This window comes from Aulostomus chinensis, chromosome 1 (genome assembly GCF_037954235.1).
Source record: "Aulostomus chinensis isolate RoL2024-O1b breed Wild chromosome 1, RoL_Achi_v1.0, whole genome shotgun sequence".
Taxonomy (NCBI): Eukaryota; Metazoa; Chordata; class Actinopteri; order Syngnathiformes; family Aulostomidae; genus Aulostomus; species Aulostomus chinensis.
In genome coordinates, this window is record NC_141320.1 from 58,448,232 (window position 1) to 58,464,767 (window position 16,536).

A 16,536-nucleotide genomic window follows, 5' to 3' on the forward strand; every position below is an offset into this window, starting at 1 on the left:
TAATTAATGCTTTAATGTTTTGGTCTTGCCACTCTTACCACAGCAAGAGAAATGAATTGTTACATTTTAATGAGAGAAGCGACATCACTGGCTTCCCGCGCAACACGGGTGATTTTATAATTGCACACAAGGGTGACTAACTCAACGCTCATTAAGGCCATTTTTCAACCGGGCTATTTTTTTTATTATTTTTTTATTTTTTTTGGCAGGACAATGCATTGATTTCCCCCCCCCCCCCCTCTTCCGCTCATAAATAAATTCAGCTATTCATCTTATTTTATCCTCCCCCGGCGAGATTTAAGGCGACGTACATTTCCACATACATAAAAAGAATACAATGTACAAGATTATAATCTCCCAAGAAAATGTCTTTAATGAATTGTTGGCTGCTGCTTGTACCTCAGATTACATGAAAATACATTTAGGTTGACTGCAAGTATGGCAACATATTCACACATATAAACAAGTGGTGCATTTGTATTGTATGTATAGGTATGTACAACAGAAACACGTTACACTCTGGTTTAAAGTTGTGCAAGTGTGTTATATATACTAACAATTTATAAAATTCAACACACTAAATGAAAAAAAAAAGAAAAAAAGAAAAAAAAAAAAAGAGAGTGTGCCCACATATATACACACATTCACACGCACACAACCACGGTAGTTCACGAAAGATTAAAGCAAATGCACGGGGTTGTACGCCTCCAGGTTCGACCACGATGGTTCCTCCTTCCTCTCTCTTCAAAAAAGAAAAAAAGAAAAAAAATCGCTCGTTTTTGCTCAATCGGTGTGTGTGTGTTTGCTTGTGAGCTCGGTTCTGACACACTGACGCGCGCGCGCGCGCACACTCACTCACACACACGCACACACACTAGGCTATGCTGAATCCTGCGGTTGCACCATCAGCTAAATGTCGTAAGTACAGTCGTCTGAGGTAGACTGCGCAAAAAAAAAAAAAAAAAAAACAAAAAAAAAACGTCACGGTCTCCCCCATTTCTTCTTTTTTATTTTTTTCTAAAAAAAAAAAAGAAGAAAAAAAAAAAGGATTTTCCAATGTTTTTTTTGTTTGTTTTGTTTTTATTTTGACCCCTCCCCCTCCCCCCCCTCCAAAAAAAAAATAAATGTTTGGAAAAGACATAAATCAAATACCACGAATGTTTATATCGTAGCCATGAGGTAGAAATGCTTTAAAAAGAACTCTGGCGTTCTATTTAAAGAAAGGTTGTCGTCTTAAAAAAAAAAAAAAAAAAACACACACACACAAAAAAAAGAAGCTAGTTTTTGACACCACGTAGAAAAAGACACAAACGTAGGACCACGAACACAAACGAGCGTAGCGCTGAGCGGCGCGTCTCAAGTCCTCCGTTGGCCGGCGTCTTCCGCCATGACGCCTGTGCTGTTGTTGTGTACTGAAGTGCTTTTCTTTCTTTCGCTTTTTTTTTCTTCCCGGGGTCTGAAGGGACTCTCTCTCTGGAGGATTTGCTGACAGAAGGAATTCTGGTACAGATTGTTTTGAGGGTGGTTTTCTGACGGACCACTCTGCCCCCCCCCCCCCCACCCACACACACACACCCCCACACACACACACACACACACACACACACACACACCCCCACCCTTCCCTTGTGCTGCTGCGGCCACGTTGCCTGCCTGTCTTTCTTTTCCATCAATTTTGCTGACGCTCAGCAGAACCCCGCCCACCCTCCACCCCCAGGTGCTGCACCGATGCCGTCTGTACCGCACAGCAAACACAGAGTGGACCTGCACCTTTTTGGCTCCTACTTCCACAATGATTTTTTTTTTTTTTTAAATAAATAAATCAAACAAGAGCAGAATCATATTTTGAAGAAAAAAAAAACAACAACTGATTTTGGATACAGAGAAGAAAGGAAGAAAGTAAAAAAAGACATTTCAACAAAACGAGAACACACGGAGAACAATTGTAACGACTGCCGTGACACCAGAGACAGAAATACAACCCGAAGCAAGACAGCGAGCAAACCTCAGGAACGAAGGACCAAAAACCTCCCATCGCTTAAACAGCAGATAAAGAATCTCTGATTGTAACTTGATCAGAAGCTGCTTCCTCTCAACTGCTGCTACCAAATGACCTCAGGAAACCGGCAGGACTTTACTTTGGAGTTTCTGTTGTCCACAGCTGAGGAACAAGTGAATTAACCTCCAGGAGTTTAAACGAAAGGAGCGGCGTTCCGTTTGAAAAAGCGGCCGTCGAGTAACAGAAGGGTCGGCGGTTCGATCCCCACTTCCCCCGGCGACCATGTCCAAGTGTTCTTGAGCAAGATACTGAGCCCCTGATTGCTTCCTGATGGCCCTGCGATGGACCGGCGACCTGTCCAGGGTGAACCCCGCCTCTCACCCAATGCCAGCTGGGATAGGCTCCACCCCCCATGAGCCTGAAAGGATAGGCGGAGCAGAACATGGACGGATGGATGGACGTTCCTTTTGTGAGCGTTGAAGCAGCTCGGCATGAAAAACCAAACCGTGGAGGTCTAAAAACAATACAGACGTAAACAAACGACAAAAGGGTGAGTTTGTCCGGTTCAGTCTGAAGGACGTTTATGACTCAAGGAAAGGAAAATGGCCGTCTCACCACCCTGGCCCTTCGTTTTGGTGAGAAGCCTTCATTTGCCTTCTTGCCAAGTCAGACGACGAGGTTGATACCGCGATCGCATCAGGGAGGGGAGACAGCGCGGGAGCAGCTCGTTAGATTCGACACATCCATCCGTCCATTTTCTATACCTCTTACCCGTTAAGGGTCGCGGCCCCCGACTCTCGCCTAGAGGCGGGGTTCACCCTGGACGGGTCGGCAGTCCGACGCAGGGAGATTAGAGACATTAACCTTCTTCGTAGTCCTGATTCGGCCACGCGACCTCACAGAAATACATGATGGAACCACAGACTCCCCCAAGAAACCCTAATAATAATAATAAGAATAATAAATTTTGTTTACATTATTATCTGAAAGATGTCCACGACGTATCAATCCAGGTAAGGTCCGGTTAGGGTCAGGGTCAGGGTCAGGGTTAGGCACTGACGAGACTTTTTACGTTCAGGAAATCACAAGTCACTGTTTGGGTTCCAGGTGTGAATGGAACCTCTCCAACCTCGCGTCTGAAGTCTATAAACTCGAGGATTTATCAACTACAGCCGTCAGAAAAACGCCGCTGAGGGAAAAGTTCCAACACTCAACCGTGGAATGCAGTTGGGAGAAAATCAGCGGAACATTTAGGAATTTAGGTATGAAGTTTAACAGTGGAGGTTGTGGCGATTTCGCGCGTCTTCGGAAGTCGCGCTGGAGATTAACACAGATTGGGGGTGTCACTTGAAATTTTGGTGATCTGTAACAGCTGGACAAAATATCCCCAGAGCTCAAAGACAAACTGGGTATCGAAATATGAAAACGAAATCATGCATTTCAAAGTAAACACAGTTTAATTAAACACCTGCTGCGCCCGTTTTGTTTCTGTCGTGATGCTAAAATGTTGCTACGCCTGTTGTATCAGCCGCCATTCTAAAAGTCCAGTGTTTCTAGTACGGAACCTTAAGTATTAATACTTTTGGTACCATAGTAAAACAAGTACTGCCGTACCATCATGTATTCAGAATTTTGGTATCAACTCTGTACTGATGTATACTTGATTTGTTCACCGCTAACAGCACCAGGCTAGCTGTTTGTCCCGTCTTCTTTGAGCGTACTGTAGCTAAGCTAACGGTAGCTGAGCTATCGTTTCGTCTAACTCGATAAGAAAGAGAAGAAAGCATATTTCAAAACTTGCCAAATAATTACTTTCATTTATTTGGGATCGTTAGCATGAAGTTCATCCACATCACACATCAGTAGCTCTTTCCTCGAGACAAAATTAGCTCAATTTTTGCGCAGGAGTTTGCTGAGAAACTGACGGAGCCTCGATGCAGCCAAGATAAACAGTGTTGAATTTCGCTTGTTTTCATAAATACACAACTTCCACCACCCCTACACCTGCTTGCCTTTTAAAACCCCCAAAACAGCAAAACGGGGAAATACTGTTGAATGACTTTAGGGGGACGATGCAGATAAGCTTCGGAATCGGTCAAGTAGAAACACAGCACCCGCTGTGAGGAAAACAAGATGAAAAGTCATAGTTCTTTTTCATTCTCAGTATTGATTATGTTCCACCATTCCAGAACACATCTAGTACATTCATTGTCACCCCCTTGCTATTTACCCTAGCCAGTTGAGGTTCACCTAACACCGCTTCGCTAGACATAAATTGCCAAACTGCCTCGGATTCCCCCCTCAGATCTTAGTGCTTTTCGTCAAAATATCTTGAGGTACTGTACAATTCACAAACGCTTTCCTGAGTTTTGTTTGTTATGTTTGTTTTGCAGACACAGGATCAGAAGAGATGAGTGTGTGTGAGTCAGGGCCCAGACTACTGTTGCCCTCAAGGATTACTGCTCTTAGCAAGACGAGAAAAGAATGACTGACCGCCGCCGATGGCGGCTGTCAAGTCGTAGTTTTTCAGACTCAGCGCTGAAGGTTTTAAAGCTCTTAATAATCATCAGCTCATGCCATGAATGTAGATTGTGAGGCAAATCAAGAAAAACAAAAAACAAAAAAAAAACAAAAAAATCAGAAAGCACCACTTCAGGCACTTGGATAGCCAACTAAATCTCAAGAACAGAAACGTAACGATATATTTACACAGACACTGGGGCGTCTCATCCTAAGCCATCTTTGCTTGCATGTGTAAACACCACGTGGCTTTCTAGAATGTCAAGCACTGAAATTAAAACTCCTTAACGGCAACATTGCCAGTTGTCTCATCAAACCATGTCTTTTGACGCATCTCAACCGCATTTGTGAGAACTCGGTAGGCCTGTGGTGGCCTTGTGTGTGCCTTTCCCTCCAGCACAATGCTTCTGCCCTGAGGAAAGGAATTGTGGATGCCTCTTTTTCTCAAGGGCGGAATCTACCTTTTCACTGGCTGCAGCCGAACATTTTGTTCCACTCAGTATACATGTCAATCTCTTTCTGCGATATACTGGCTTGGAATTTACAAAAGACACTCTCAAAGTCCTGGTAGGTGAGTGGCCTGATCTGTCCCCTGGGCATCATTCCTGCCATGTCCATGCCCTGTGCAGAGACATGTAACAGACCTACAAAGGCCTCTTGACAAAGTCTGGCCAGGTCCAATCCAGAGAAACCCTCGGTACGTTGGACCAGCAGCGCCAGCTCCTCCTCGCTCATGCAGTACTTGTGCTGAGACTGGGCCAGGAGCTGGTTCACGATCTGATGTCGGGCCGTGCTATCTGGCAGGGTCACCAGGACCCTGCGAGCGAAGTACCTGCGCAACCCTTCATCCATGTCCTGGGGTCTGCTTGTGGAGCAAACTACCAACACTTGGTTGCTTCCGTCCTCACCTGAGCCCATTAGTAGTGAGTCCAACTGGGCCAGTAGCTCCCCCTTCAGCCGGTTGATCGGACTCTCTTCAGTGAGTTGAGCTGACAGCAGCATGTCCACCTCGCTAATGAACAGTACTGAGGGTTGCCGACAGCGCGCCACCAGGAAAGATGCTCGGATAATTTTCTCTCCATCTGCCAGCCACTTGGTGGCCAAAGTTGAACCACTGAGCTGAAGGAGTGGCGCCCCCAACTGGCTTGCCAAGCAGCGGCCCAGCAACGTCCTGCCGCTTCCTCTGGGGCCAAACAACAGCACACAACGTGGGGTCGGTCCTAAACTGCTGAACATGTCTGGGCGCAGAATGGGCCAGAGGACCTCCTCTTTCAGGGTAGCTTTGGCCAGTTCTAAGCCTGCAATGTCACTCCAATCCACCGGGGGGCCCTGCTGAACAATTTCAGAGGTAACCATGTCTAAGAGGTGAGGGTCACTGGTTTTTAGCTGCTCTTCAGCAGGCCGGGAAGAGGAAGTGGAAGAGGAGGAGGTAGCCCCCGGCGCTGAGTGGGAGAGGTGGAGACGGTGATCATCAGCACCTTGCTCACTGAGCGAGGGGGATGTGAAACTGGCAAGTGAGTCTGCTGAGCGGGAACCCCCAAGGGTGGAGGAAACATAGGCTGGTGGAGTTAGCGGTCCACCTGTTGCCTGGCTGTTGTACTTCCTCTGCTGCTCCGAGGGCATCGTGGACTGCTTCTGAGGATTAAAAGCTAAAGATGACTTTTCAGCACTCCTGTCAAATCCACCACCGCTGGCACTGTTGGAGACTCCGTTTGCGCTGCTGCTGTCTGCTACCCTGTACATCGGGCTCTCAGCTGAGCTCCGAGCCTGGCCGTAGCCAAAGTTCCCATAAGATGAGTCTATCTCTCCTTGGCCGGTCATGTAGAAGGCTTTCCTCTTCAGTGAATTGGAGGAGCTACTGTTGAGAGGGGTTGGGGCAATTGGGGTGAGGTTGTGGTTATGATATGGGTATCCAGGTAAAGCGGACGATGGGGGAAGGGGTGTTGGTGCAGCAATGCCTGAGGGGAGGTATGAGGATGGAGGGGGTGCACCCCCGGGGCTGTATCCCGGCCCCACTGAGCTCTGGGCTGGGTAGCCTGCTGTGGGGTAATTATAACTCGACAAGTTGGGGGAGCCTCCGTTGTAAGCTGGGACTAAAGTGGGGTGGGGGGGCGGTGGAGGGGGTGGCTGCAAGAGCCCAGAGCTGTGCAGTGGGGAAGGAATTGCGGGGGCGGGGGCAGATTGGGAACTGTAACTACTGTGCAGGTAGGAGCCGCTGTATGCTGCGCCATATTCCTGAGAGGGCATAGAGGAGGAGTGGAGGGCGGTGGCAGTGTGGCTCCCACAGCTGCTGCTGGAGTAGCTGGGCTCACTCAGAGTGCTGGAGGCGAGACCCGGAGAGCTGCACATACCAGTCACGACTTCAGACGCTGCCGCCACCCCTCCCTTTCTGACCGAAACCCCCTCAGGGATGCAGCTCATGGGATAGACACCATCCTGCCAGGGCTCTGATTCACCTTTCCGTCCGTTCATCACTCCTGGAACGCCGGGTGCCTCCGAATAGGAGCCGGGCATCTCCAGAATGCCAGAATACTTCTCTGCGTATTTCTTGAGCAGGTTGGAGGCGGTGAGGGCTGAGATGTCGTCATTAGCCCAGGCGTACTGGTAAGCAGCCGAGCGCTGCAGGTGACCAGGCACTGCCCTGTAGGCCTCAGCCTTGTGGGCTGGAGAGCGCGTGGTCGAGGAGATGTCAAAATGCTGTTCGGCCCACTGGCTGTGCTCGGGGGTCCACTGCATCTTTAAGCCTGGAAGCAAAAAAATAAACAAAAAAAACAAACAACAAAAACAAAAAACAAAACAAAACAAACATGAAGATGATAAATTCATTCCAGCAATAAGCATCATAACACCTTCGAGAACAAAGGGTGGTCTATTCATACGGATGCTTTGTTGCTGTAGTATTTTTATTCATATATTCTTGTTTTGTGTCCAGCTATAAATGATTTGTTCACATCCACAGATCGAACGGAGGACACAGCGTCTGTCAGCAGGTAGAGAGGTGGCTGGTTACAGCAGACTAATGCACCCAGACCAGACCAATAAGACAGTGGCAGAGAGGGTCACTCTATAATCCCCGGCTCATCTGAGGTGGCTAGAGATGGGTTTGAAAATGTGCCTCGCCGAGTGACACAAAGCATTTCACACACACACACACACACACAACCCTCTCTGCTCATGTGCTTTCATCGAACACACGTGCACAGACACACAAACTGTGCCTGCACACTCAGGAGTGCTGGCATGCATGCGTGTGCGTACACACACACACACACACGCGCACGAGCGCGCGCGCAGGCTCAAATCCACTGACCCAGACGGACAAACACAGGCATGCACACAGGAGCTGTAGCGAGCGATGAATTACAACACGTTGTGTCTCAAGCTTAGTTCCTGTCTGCACAGTTCCACCTTGACCTCCTCTCTCTCTCTCTCTCTCTCTCTCTCTTTACCTTCTGCCTCTCTTCTTCATGCCTCCCTGCTGCCTCCTCTTCCCTCTTAGTCTTTTTTCTTCCATTTTCCAACCCCCCCTGCTCGATCCTTCTTTACTTCTCCTCAGCTCCTTTATTCTGACACCACCTATTTCAATACATATCTCCTTCTTTTCATTCCCTCTCTGCTCTTTCTTCGTGACCACCCCTCCTCTTATTTACTCCCCCTGTGCTCGCTTGCTTCGCCTCCTACCCTCCCCTCCTTCCTCGCTCCATCTCATCTCAGACACACTCACCTGGCTCTCTCCCCTTTATTGCCTCAGGAGGCTGGAGAGCCACTGTTTCCTTTAATCCCAGCCAATGCCATCTGCAAACACTGACAGTCACACAGCGACTCCATCGTTGTCTCACTATCAAAGCTGTGGCGCCATCAAAGGCTGGACGGGGCGTAATCACAGCAGCCGCACGGCAGATTGAACCCCGTTTGATTTGACTTAGTGCACACAAATAAAGGATAATATTGGTGTCATTTAGGCTGCTTCCTCCGACTTATTGACTGGCAGTGGTTGCATGTAGAGATCCACAGTTGGGGGTCTGGTGAGCAATGATGCCTGCCTCTGAATTGGTTTATCTGTGTGTGCACGCGCGCGCGTGTGTGTGTGTGTGTGTGTTTGTGTGAATAAAGGAGGCATGCACAATAAATCCATTCATGAAGGAGCAAATCTCCTCTTTCCCCCGTCCATTTATGCGACTGCAAACACAGGTACACACAAAAAATCGTGCGCGCACAAACACATTCACGCTCTCTTGCTCTCTTTTCCTGGGGCCCTGTGTTTGTTTGGTAACAACACAAGAAGGGAGAAGGGGAGAGAGAGAGAGAGAGAGAGAGAGAGAGAGAGAGAGAGAGAGAGAGAGAGAGAGAGAGAGAGGAGGAGGAGGGGGAGTCCCCAGACTCCTATTTCCTCTCTGATTCTCTTCTCTAGCCATCTCTCAGCAGAAGCCAGTGGCTAATTAGCAGAATGGCGATCTGCTAATTGTGTTAATTTACAACATTTTAGCCGAGGGGAGTCTGGCAGGGGCTGGCAAGCCTGTCGCCCTCCCAGTACACTAAGCAGGGAACACCTCAGACAAAGAGCTGAGCCCGGGAAAGTTCTGTATTAGCTGGGTGGTTCTTTAATATCGAGAACATAATAAGGGAAAGAGCGCCATAAAAGACCAGCGTTTCAAAGAGGGGGGAGAAAAAAAAAAAAAACACAAATCAGGACAAATTAGGAGAAGCCTGCTGAGGGCTAAATAACCATCTCACAGCAGCGCCACATGATCTGTGTGCCGTTCTGTTTTTTTCAGGCCCATTTTGAGGTAAAATCAAGAGTTTTAACGTTCCTCCCGCGCCAACAGTCGGAGGATATCGAGCGTTCCGGATTTTGAGCCGGAGGTGAAAGAGCCGAGTCGTCGAGCTGGTTCTCATTCGACTCGATTTTTGTAGAACAGAAGCAGGACACAACATGGAGACCTGCCGTGTGTCGCGTGATTCTTGATTGGTTCTATGTCGGGACGGTTTCAACTTCTGGGAACAGGACACGGATCTAAATTGTGCCTTTTTGTGACCTCATGAACTGACATGATCATGAACTGACATGAACTCATGGTTCGTTTGTTTTTGTTTTTGTTTTGGTTCTTCTTCTTCTGCTTTTATTACTTTTGGAACCTTTTCCAAACTTTCCTCTACAAGTTGAATGTCATTCATAGCTCCGCCTAGTGGCTGCAAGGAGACTTACATCAAAATGACACGTGTCTTTGCGCCGTGCACAGCGATGTGACGCACAGTAAATGTGAGTTTGGTCTTACGATGTCAGAGGGACAACAGATGCGAATTAGCTTGGAGCTGACATTTTTAATTGCGCGCCGCCCCTTTAAAAAAAAAAAAACGTCGCTCATGAATTCATCACGTTTGGAGAATATTGGGCCCTGAAAATGTTTGTGTAACCCTGCTAACACAAGAAAACATCACATCATGGTGGAGGTTACAGATTACATACTGTGTGTGTGTGTGTGTATATATATAAAATACACACACACACACAATAGAAGATGATTTCTGAGAGGAAGAAATGACAGCCTGTCTAGTCCTCCCGACAACTTCAATCTACATTTAACTGGAGTGAAGTCGTGTCTGCTGTACTCGTTTAATTCATCACAAAATATCAAACCCAACAGGAATTTTCTATACACTCTCATCTTTTATTCAGTGGACTCATCACACTACGAGGGGGGGGGGGGGGAGAGAGAGGAAAAGATTCATAGATAAATATACGAATTAACTGGTCTGATGGAAGCATTTTGAGTCGTTTTTACAGGTTTTGAGATTTAGATGTCCTCAAATTGCCTGTTAAACTGACGCGCTCTGGGAAAACACACGTCGAAGGCTGGAGGCCAAGATGCAGTCATCAGTGGGTGACGTCCGCAGCTAATTCACAGTCCGCTCGGCTGTCCTGTTCAGGCGCCACAGTCACCGCAGACTTCTCTTTCACAGCGGCTGCTCTCTGAGCTTGAAAACTGCACGGCAACACCTTCATTGTTGCGGGGGATTCTGCTGCGCAAATAATCCACCTTCACGAGTCATTAAAAAAAAAAAAAAAAACGGTAGTGCTCGCTTATCTAATATTGACCTCAAGAAATGACGTCGTGGTCATCAAGCGCTTGACCCCCAGCCTGTTAAATGACGGGCCGATGAGTTGACGGTGGTCAGCTGGTGCGGCTCGGACAGTCTGGACACGTTTGCTTGCTCGTCTTGAATGGCTGAGCGGCGTTTTGCAGAGTTACGGACATCATACAGCATTTTAGGCCACTCCTCCTCCAGCTCTGTCCTCATGTATTTGCTTTTCTACTCTCCTGACGTACTTTTGTGTCCCTGTCTCATCTCACGAACCCCAGCTAGCTTGTAGCGCATTTCCAGCGCAGGGCGCAACGGGATGTTGTGTCCTGAAAACAAAGACCGCAGTCCAACAAGTTCAAAACGAGCTTCTTCTCCTTATGTACAGTGACGCGCTTCCCTCCCCCTGCTTTAAAATGATGCAACAATCCAAATCTCAAATTAGCCTATTTTACTACGTCCTGTACCTTTAAACCCAAGCTAATGAGGCACTCCAATTAACACCAATCACACAAACATATATTTGCCTCTGGCGGTTTTCTGGGGTTCCAGCGCCAATCGTGAGTTTTGTTGAAACGCGTTGGCGATTACACGGTACGTATTGTTAACACATCATGCTAGCGCGGCTGTGGCCGGCGTACGGCGGCGTTCGGGGCCCGAGAGGTGCGCTGATCTAGTTCTACGTTTGCGGGGGCGCGTCTGCTTTTTTTTTTTTTGGAAGAGCTCTGCGGTGTTTCAAGAGAGCCGCCCTCCCCCGGTCTGAGGACGATTTGCCGGCTGATTTTCCACGTTTTACGACGCACCACGTTTAGGTCGCGGACGAGGGGTTTGGGGTGAAGAGAGGACTGTGTGTGTGTGTGTGTGTGTGTGTGTGTGTAAAAAATAAAAGACAAGCCTTGTGAATCACACAAACTATTCCCTCCTATACTTTGCCACTCCATCAAACTCCGCTATGTCTCCCATTTAAAGAAACATGGATCTTTCTAATTCTGCCATTAATAAAGATAACATGTATAAAAGAGTGTGTCAGGCTCCATCAGGGCTTTCATCTGGTCTGTAATGAGGTTAATGCAGAGACGCAGTGATTTACCCAGCAATGCAAATGAAGGCCAAATGATAACTTGCACTATTAAATAAGGTAATAACGATTACTCTACGTTATTCAAATGAGGAGAGATGCTTTGAACTGAGCACTTTTGAACTCGCTGCTCCTTCTCCGAAACGCACAGACGAGGTCCGCGCGTGCGTGCGTGTGTCGTGCGTGTGTGTGTGTGTGTGTGGGCCCTTAGCATCATTCAGGGCGCATCCTTAATTCAATGCGATGTAAGCAAGGGCAACGGGGCAAAGTCATGTGTGCAGGACGGGGAGCAGATGCCAAGTTTAAAAAAAAAAAAAAAAAAAAAGAACAAAAAAAATTAAAATCTTTAAATATTAAACGCGGATCAAAATCAAACCCGACCAGATTTGGTTGTTACATTGTGGCGGTCACCATATTTCCATTAACTTTCAAGGCTGTTTTTTTATTTTTTCTCTTTAAAATGTAAAAAAAAAAAAAAAAAAAAAAAAAAAAAAAAAAAAGGGTTTTTGGCAGCTAAAGCTTTCGTCAGGGTCACAGGTCTGCACGCTTGGAAAAACAAAAAGAAGATTAATTCCTCGATATTTTGTAGTAAATGATGACATTTAAGCGCTGTGATGGAGCTGCGAGGTTGCAGCGTGCTCCCGCTTCCTGTATGTTCCCCTGTCTTTCAAGGAGTTTGGCCTGGCAGACGGACGACACACGGTTAAGTGTGCGAGCGGGGAAAGAGAGAAAGATTTGTATGTTTATGTTGAAGAGAGAGGGGGGGGGGTGAGACATGGAGCACTCAGCTGAAACAACATCCAACAGAAACTGTCCTCCACCTTCTCAAAAGTCTGCCCCCCCCCCTCCAGCAGCCTCCACAGAGAGGCCTAATCATTCTCATTACACTCGGCGTCCATCTGCATCAACGGCGCTGCCTATTACCCCGCGTGTGTGTGTGTGTGTGTGTGTGTGTGTGTGTGCAGTAAACAGCTCTTTAGAGAGCGCTAATGAGCTCTTTTAAGTCTATCCACTGTGTGATTCTGCAAGCAGGGTGTCAGAGCAAACTGCCCATTTTGGTAACGTCATAATTAAGCTGTGTGTGTGTGTGTGTGTGTGTGTGTGGTGTGTGTGTGTGTGTGTGTGTGTGTGTGTGTGGAGGAGACGCACACGCGGGCACGCTCGCGCACTCCGAGACGCACAGATGTACAAACGTTTCCCGACAGAAACAGACACTGAAGACCTTCAAAAGCTTCGTGTCGTGCTGCTGCTGCTGTTGTTGTTGTTTTTTTTTTTCTTCTCCCTGTTTCTTTATCTGCATTTGCGGGCGCGCGGAGCTGCGGGAGGAGAAGCGTCTGCACGACAGGAGACAACTTCATCAGGAGAGACCCGTTTTCTGGTACCACCGGCGACTCAAACCCTCGGCAAACACACCGGAGGGCATCTTTTAACCTTTAAATCAGCGCGCACGGGCCACGCAACGCTGAACATACGCCATTGTGGAGGTGTTGTTTTGCTTCCGTGTGTATTCTCGGGTGTTGACAACCTGTGGACCACCTCGGTAATGAGTCCCGCACAGTCGTCTTGGTTTTAACTCCAAGTCATCGTATGTTTGCATTAACTCACCGGTTTGGGACGTAACAGCAATGTGTGTGTGTGTGTGTGTGTGTGTGTGTGTGTGTGGCGATCACGGAGCTAATTTGGCTGTTCTGGGATCAGCGCGGTACCCGACCTGCGACGTGAAGGGCGGGAAACGAACGCTGAATTTCAAGCGACGACACGAGGGTCACGCGCTTCAAGGGTCGAGCGTTTCTTCTTTGAGACCGTTAGTGGACGTAGCGAATTTTCTTTGGAAAGCGGTTTTTTTTTTTTGCGGTAAAATTGCAGTGACGGTCAAAATTTGTGGCAAAAAATTGCCACCTTTGCAGCACATTTTGCTGGTGTAGGCGAAGTGCGAGGCCATGACGTGTCACTCGGCGTCGTACTGGCGTCTCTTCTCTTTGGCGCCAGCGAAAAATGCGACGTTTTTCAAACTTTTTGAGGCAGAAGTGCAGGAACGAAAATCACAGTTTTCTCGAGCGACTTGATTTCGTTACAGACCAACGAGGCGCCGGTGAATCCAAACGTCGCGTGTGGAGCGACAACATTTCGAGAAGGTCTTCATTTTGAGGCTTTACTGGTTTAGAATTCGGTCGAAAGAAATCGAAAAAAAGACGAGCTCCGACTGTCTCCATCCCACGGACGGACAAAACTCTCGTCTCGGGTCGGGCTTTCGCTCTGAAGAAGACCAGGAATCCACTTTGGAGCTCAGCCTGAACTCGCCAGTACAACACAACTGCAGGCGGCGACGACAACAACAACAACAACAGATGAGGGAGTAAACAGAGGGAGTTCAAAGTCTAGACGGCGAGCAGTGGACCGGGAGAGATGAGCTGTCACTAACTCAAAAACAGCGAGGGGGGGGGGGTGTGACAGCTTAGAGCTACGATATGAGGATATCTGACAAATGACAGCCAAGTTTTTCCTTAAACAAAATTAAATAAATCAATCTAACATTCATATTACGAGCGAACTTTGACCTCGTGACACCACAGAGTTCCCTGCAGCCGTGAAAACTCTGGACGCCAGCAGCCGGCGATATCTGGAATAGAATTAGAGACACTGAATGGAAACGTTTCAGAAACATTAGCCGGCTTAACCGCCATAAATCTTGAAGTAAATTCAAGAGGCGTATCATGGTCAGCCCTGCCTGCAGTATCAGATCTTCCTCTGCGCTGTATAAATTGACACTGTCTAAATTTCCTTTTACTAGACAGACTATTGAATGGGCGGGTTAAATGGTTAGGGCGCCGTTAAACAAATGCTCCGGATCAAGGAAATTGTGCGTAGCTTCTTTTGTCATCAGAGAGGAAATTGAGAGATATTCGACGGGGGCTCGGAGCCGCAAACGCATGGCATTCATCTATAATGCACTCAGCCTGTCCGTCAGCTACTCCATTTCCGTGACTAGCGCAGCGTGCTTAATCACCCGGCTCCACGCAGGGTTCCTTCTCTCAAAGACAGCACACACACACGCGCACGCACGCACGCCGAGGCGAGGAAGAAGGACACAAACACGTATGGAGACATCAGGCCTGCTGAGGCAAACAGATTATTCTTATCTGCGAACAAAACATCTGTAAAGACCTTCAGCACCACTGTGCTTTAACAGTGCCATGACCCTAACAGCAGCTCCTCTTTCATCACTCAGAAAGAAAGAAGAAGAAGAAAGAGGAAGAAAAAAAACCTTTCAGAAGCCAGGAGACATTCAGGTACACATCATCAGTGGGGGAGACACACACACACTCACACAGTATACATTAATATATCCATCAGGCTTTTTGGTAAAGGCGAGTTGTGGCTCCGTCAATTCAAAATCAAGGTAAACCATAAAATGTTGCGTCTCGGTATTTTAATTCTTTTATTACACCGTTCATAGCGGCCGCACTTCTCACGTAACCCATGATCTGTGCATTGTTGACAGACGTTTTACCGACTTGGGATGAAAACCGCGGCACGCACTCGTCACAGGAAACCCTTCAAAACACGTCCTCTTTAGTCGTATAAATTGATATCCTGGATGAAAACACTACGAGCTTCGGAGTGAAGCGGCATGTCAGTGTTACAGAGCTGTAATTCACCATGGAATAATTGCATATTTTACATACTGAATATTTTCCCCGTATGAATCAATAGCAAAAATGCGGTTATTTATTTCTTATATTTCATGTATAAATATTACAAAACCGATGAGATAAAGCAAACATAGTCAACTTATCCAGCTGCAATCTTTGAATTCATCAGCAAGTCTCCACATTCTGTACTCGCTGGACGAACGCGTTAAAAACATTGTCAGTTTAAAAAACAAAAAAACAAAAACAAAAAAAACAACCTTCTTTATTTCCTCCGTAATGATCGCATAAATTATGTACGGGTCAAATTTGACCCTTGATCACGTCATCTGATTCTTCGCGAATTCAGACGTCGATTATTAAATGATAAGCTGATGATAATACAATAGGTAACCTGGCTAAAGCTAACGAGCAGATCTACGGGGTTCTGTTCCCCCGCCGCCGCTCGACATCGGCCCGTCAGTCGGCCGGCGGGGCCCGGTCGCGCCTCTCCTTCGGCATCCCCTCCGGCGGCTCTCGGGCCCGCCGCCGCGCTGCTGCGCCTCAAGTGCAGTCAACAGGATCTTTTAGAGTGGCCCCGGGGTTAACACGGGGCCACACGCTATCGATACTCCTCTGACTCCCGGATCCATACATGTGCTCCACCACCACTTTGTTTACCTGTGTGTTCAGTAATTAAAATAGATTTCTGAGAGAGGCCTAATCCTTTTAGAAATGACATCGATCCCACATGCAAGAGAGCCGGGGTGTGTAATTTTGTTGTTGTTTTTTCCCTCACCTCCCTCTCTCTCTCTCTCTCTCTCTCCCTCTCTCTCTCTAACTCACTCACTCACTCACCTCCCCACACACACACTAATCATCCGTCCCCCCTCCTATTCCTCCTCCGATGAAACTTTGGAAAAGTCCTCGACGTCAAAAAAAGGACGTCATCTAGGGTCGTGTAGAGGAGAGGGGGGGGGGGGCTGACAAGGGGGTGTCGGGGGGAGAGATAATAGAGAGGGAGCCTCTAACCTCATCTAAAGCTGTCTGTCTTCGTAAATAAAATGAGGATAATTATTGAGTGAGCGACGCTCTGCGCGGACGACGCTCTCTTTTCTCCTCACCCCCTCCCTGCGGGCGGAGTTGTAAATCTCAACAAAACACGGTGCTTTTGGACATTAAGTGCTCACTAAGCACAGTGGGATGCATCATATTTCAAGAGCAGGCGT

The 16,536-nt window shown here is 47.6% G+C and overlaps 1 protein-coding gene across 4 annotated transcripts in view; it reads right to left on the bottom strand.

Annotated features, from left to right (window-relative positions):
• Positions 1 to 1,728: 1,728 nt before the first annotated feature.
• Positions 1,729 to 16,536, bottom strand: part of LOC147272446 (fidgetin-like) — a 63,825-nt gene continuing 49,017 nt past the window's right edge. For all 4 annotated transcript variants that reach the window (XM_086218492.1, XM_086218641.1, XM_086218566.1 and 1 more), the window contains one exon: positions 1,729 to 7,263. In XM_086218492.1, the coding sequence (XP_086074618.1) occupies positions 4,985 to 7,263 (2,279 nt within the window). In that variant the 3' untranslated portion in view covers positions 1,729 to 4,984. The remainder of the gene's footprint in view (positions 7,264 to 16,536) is intronic.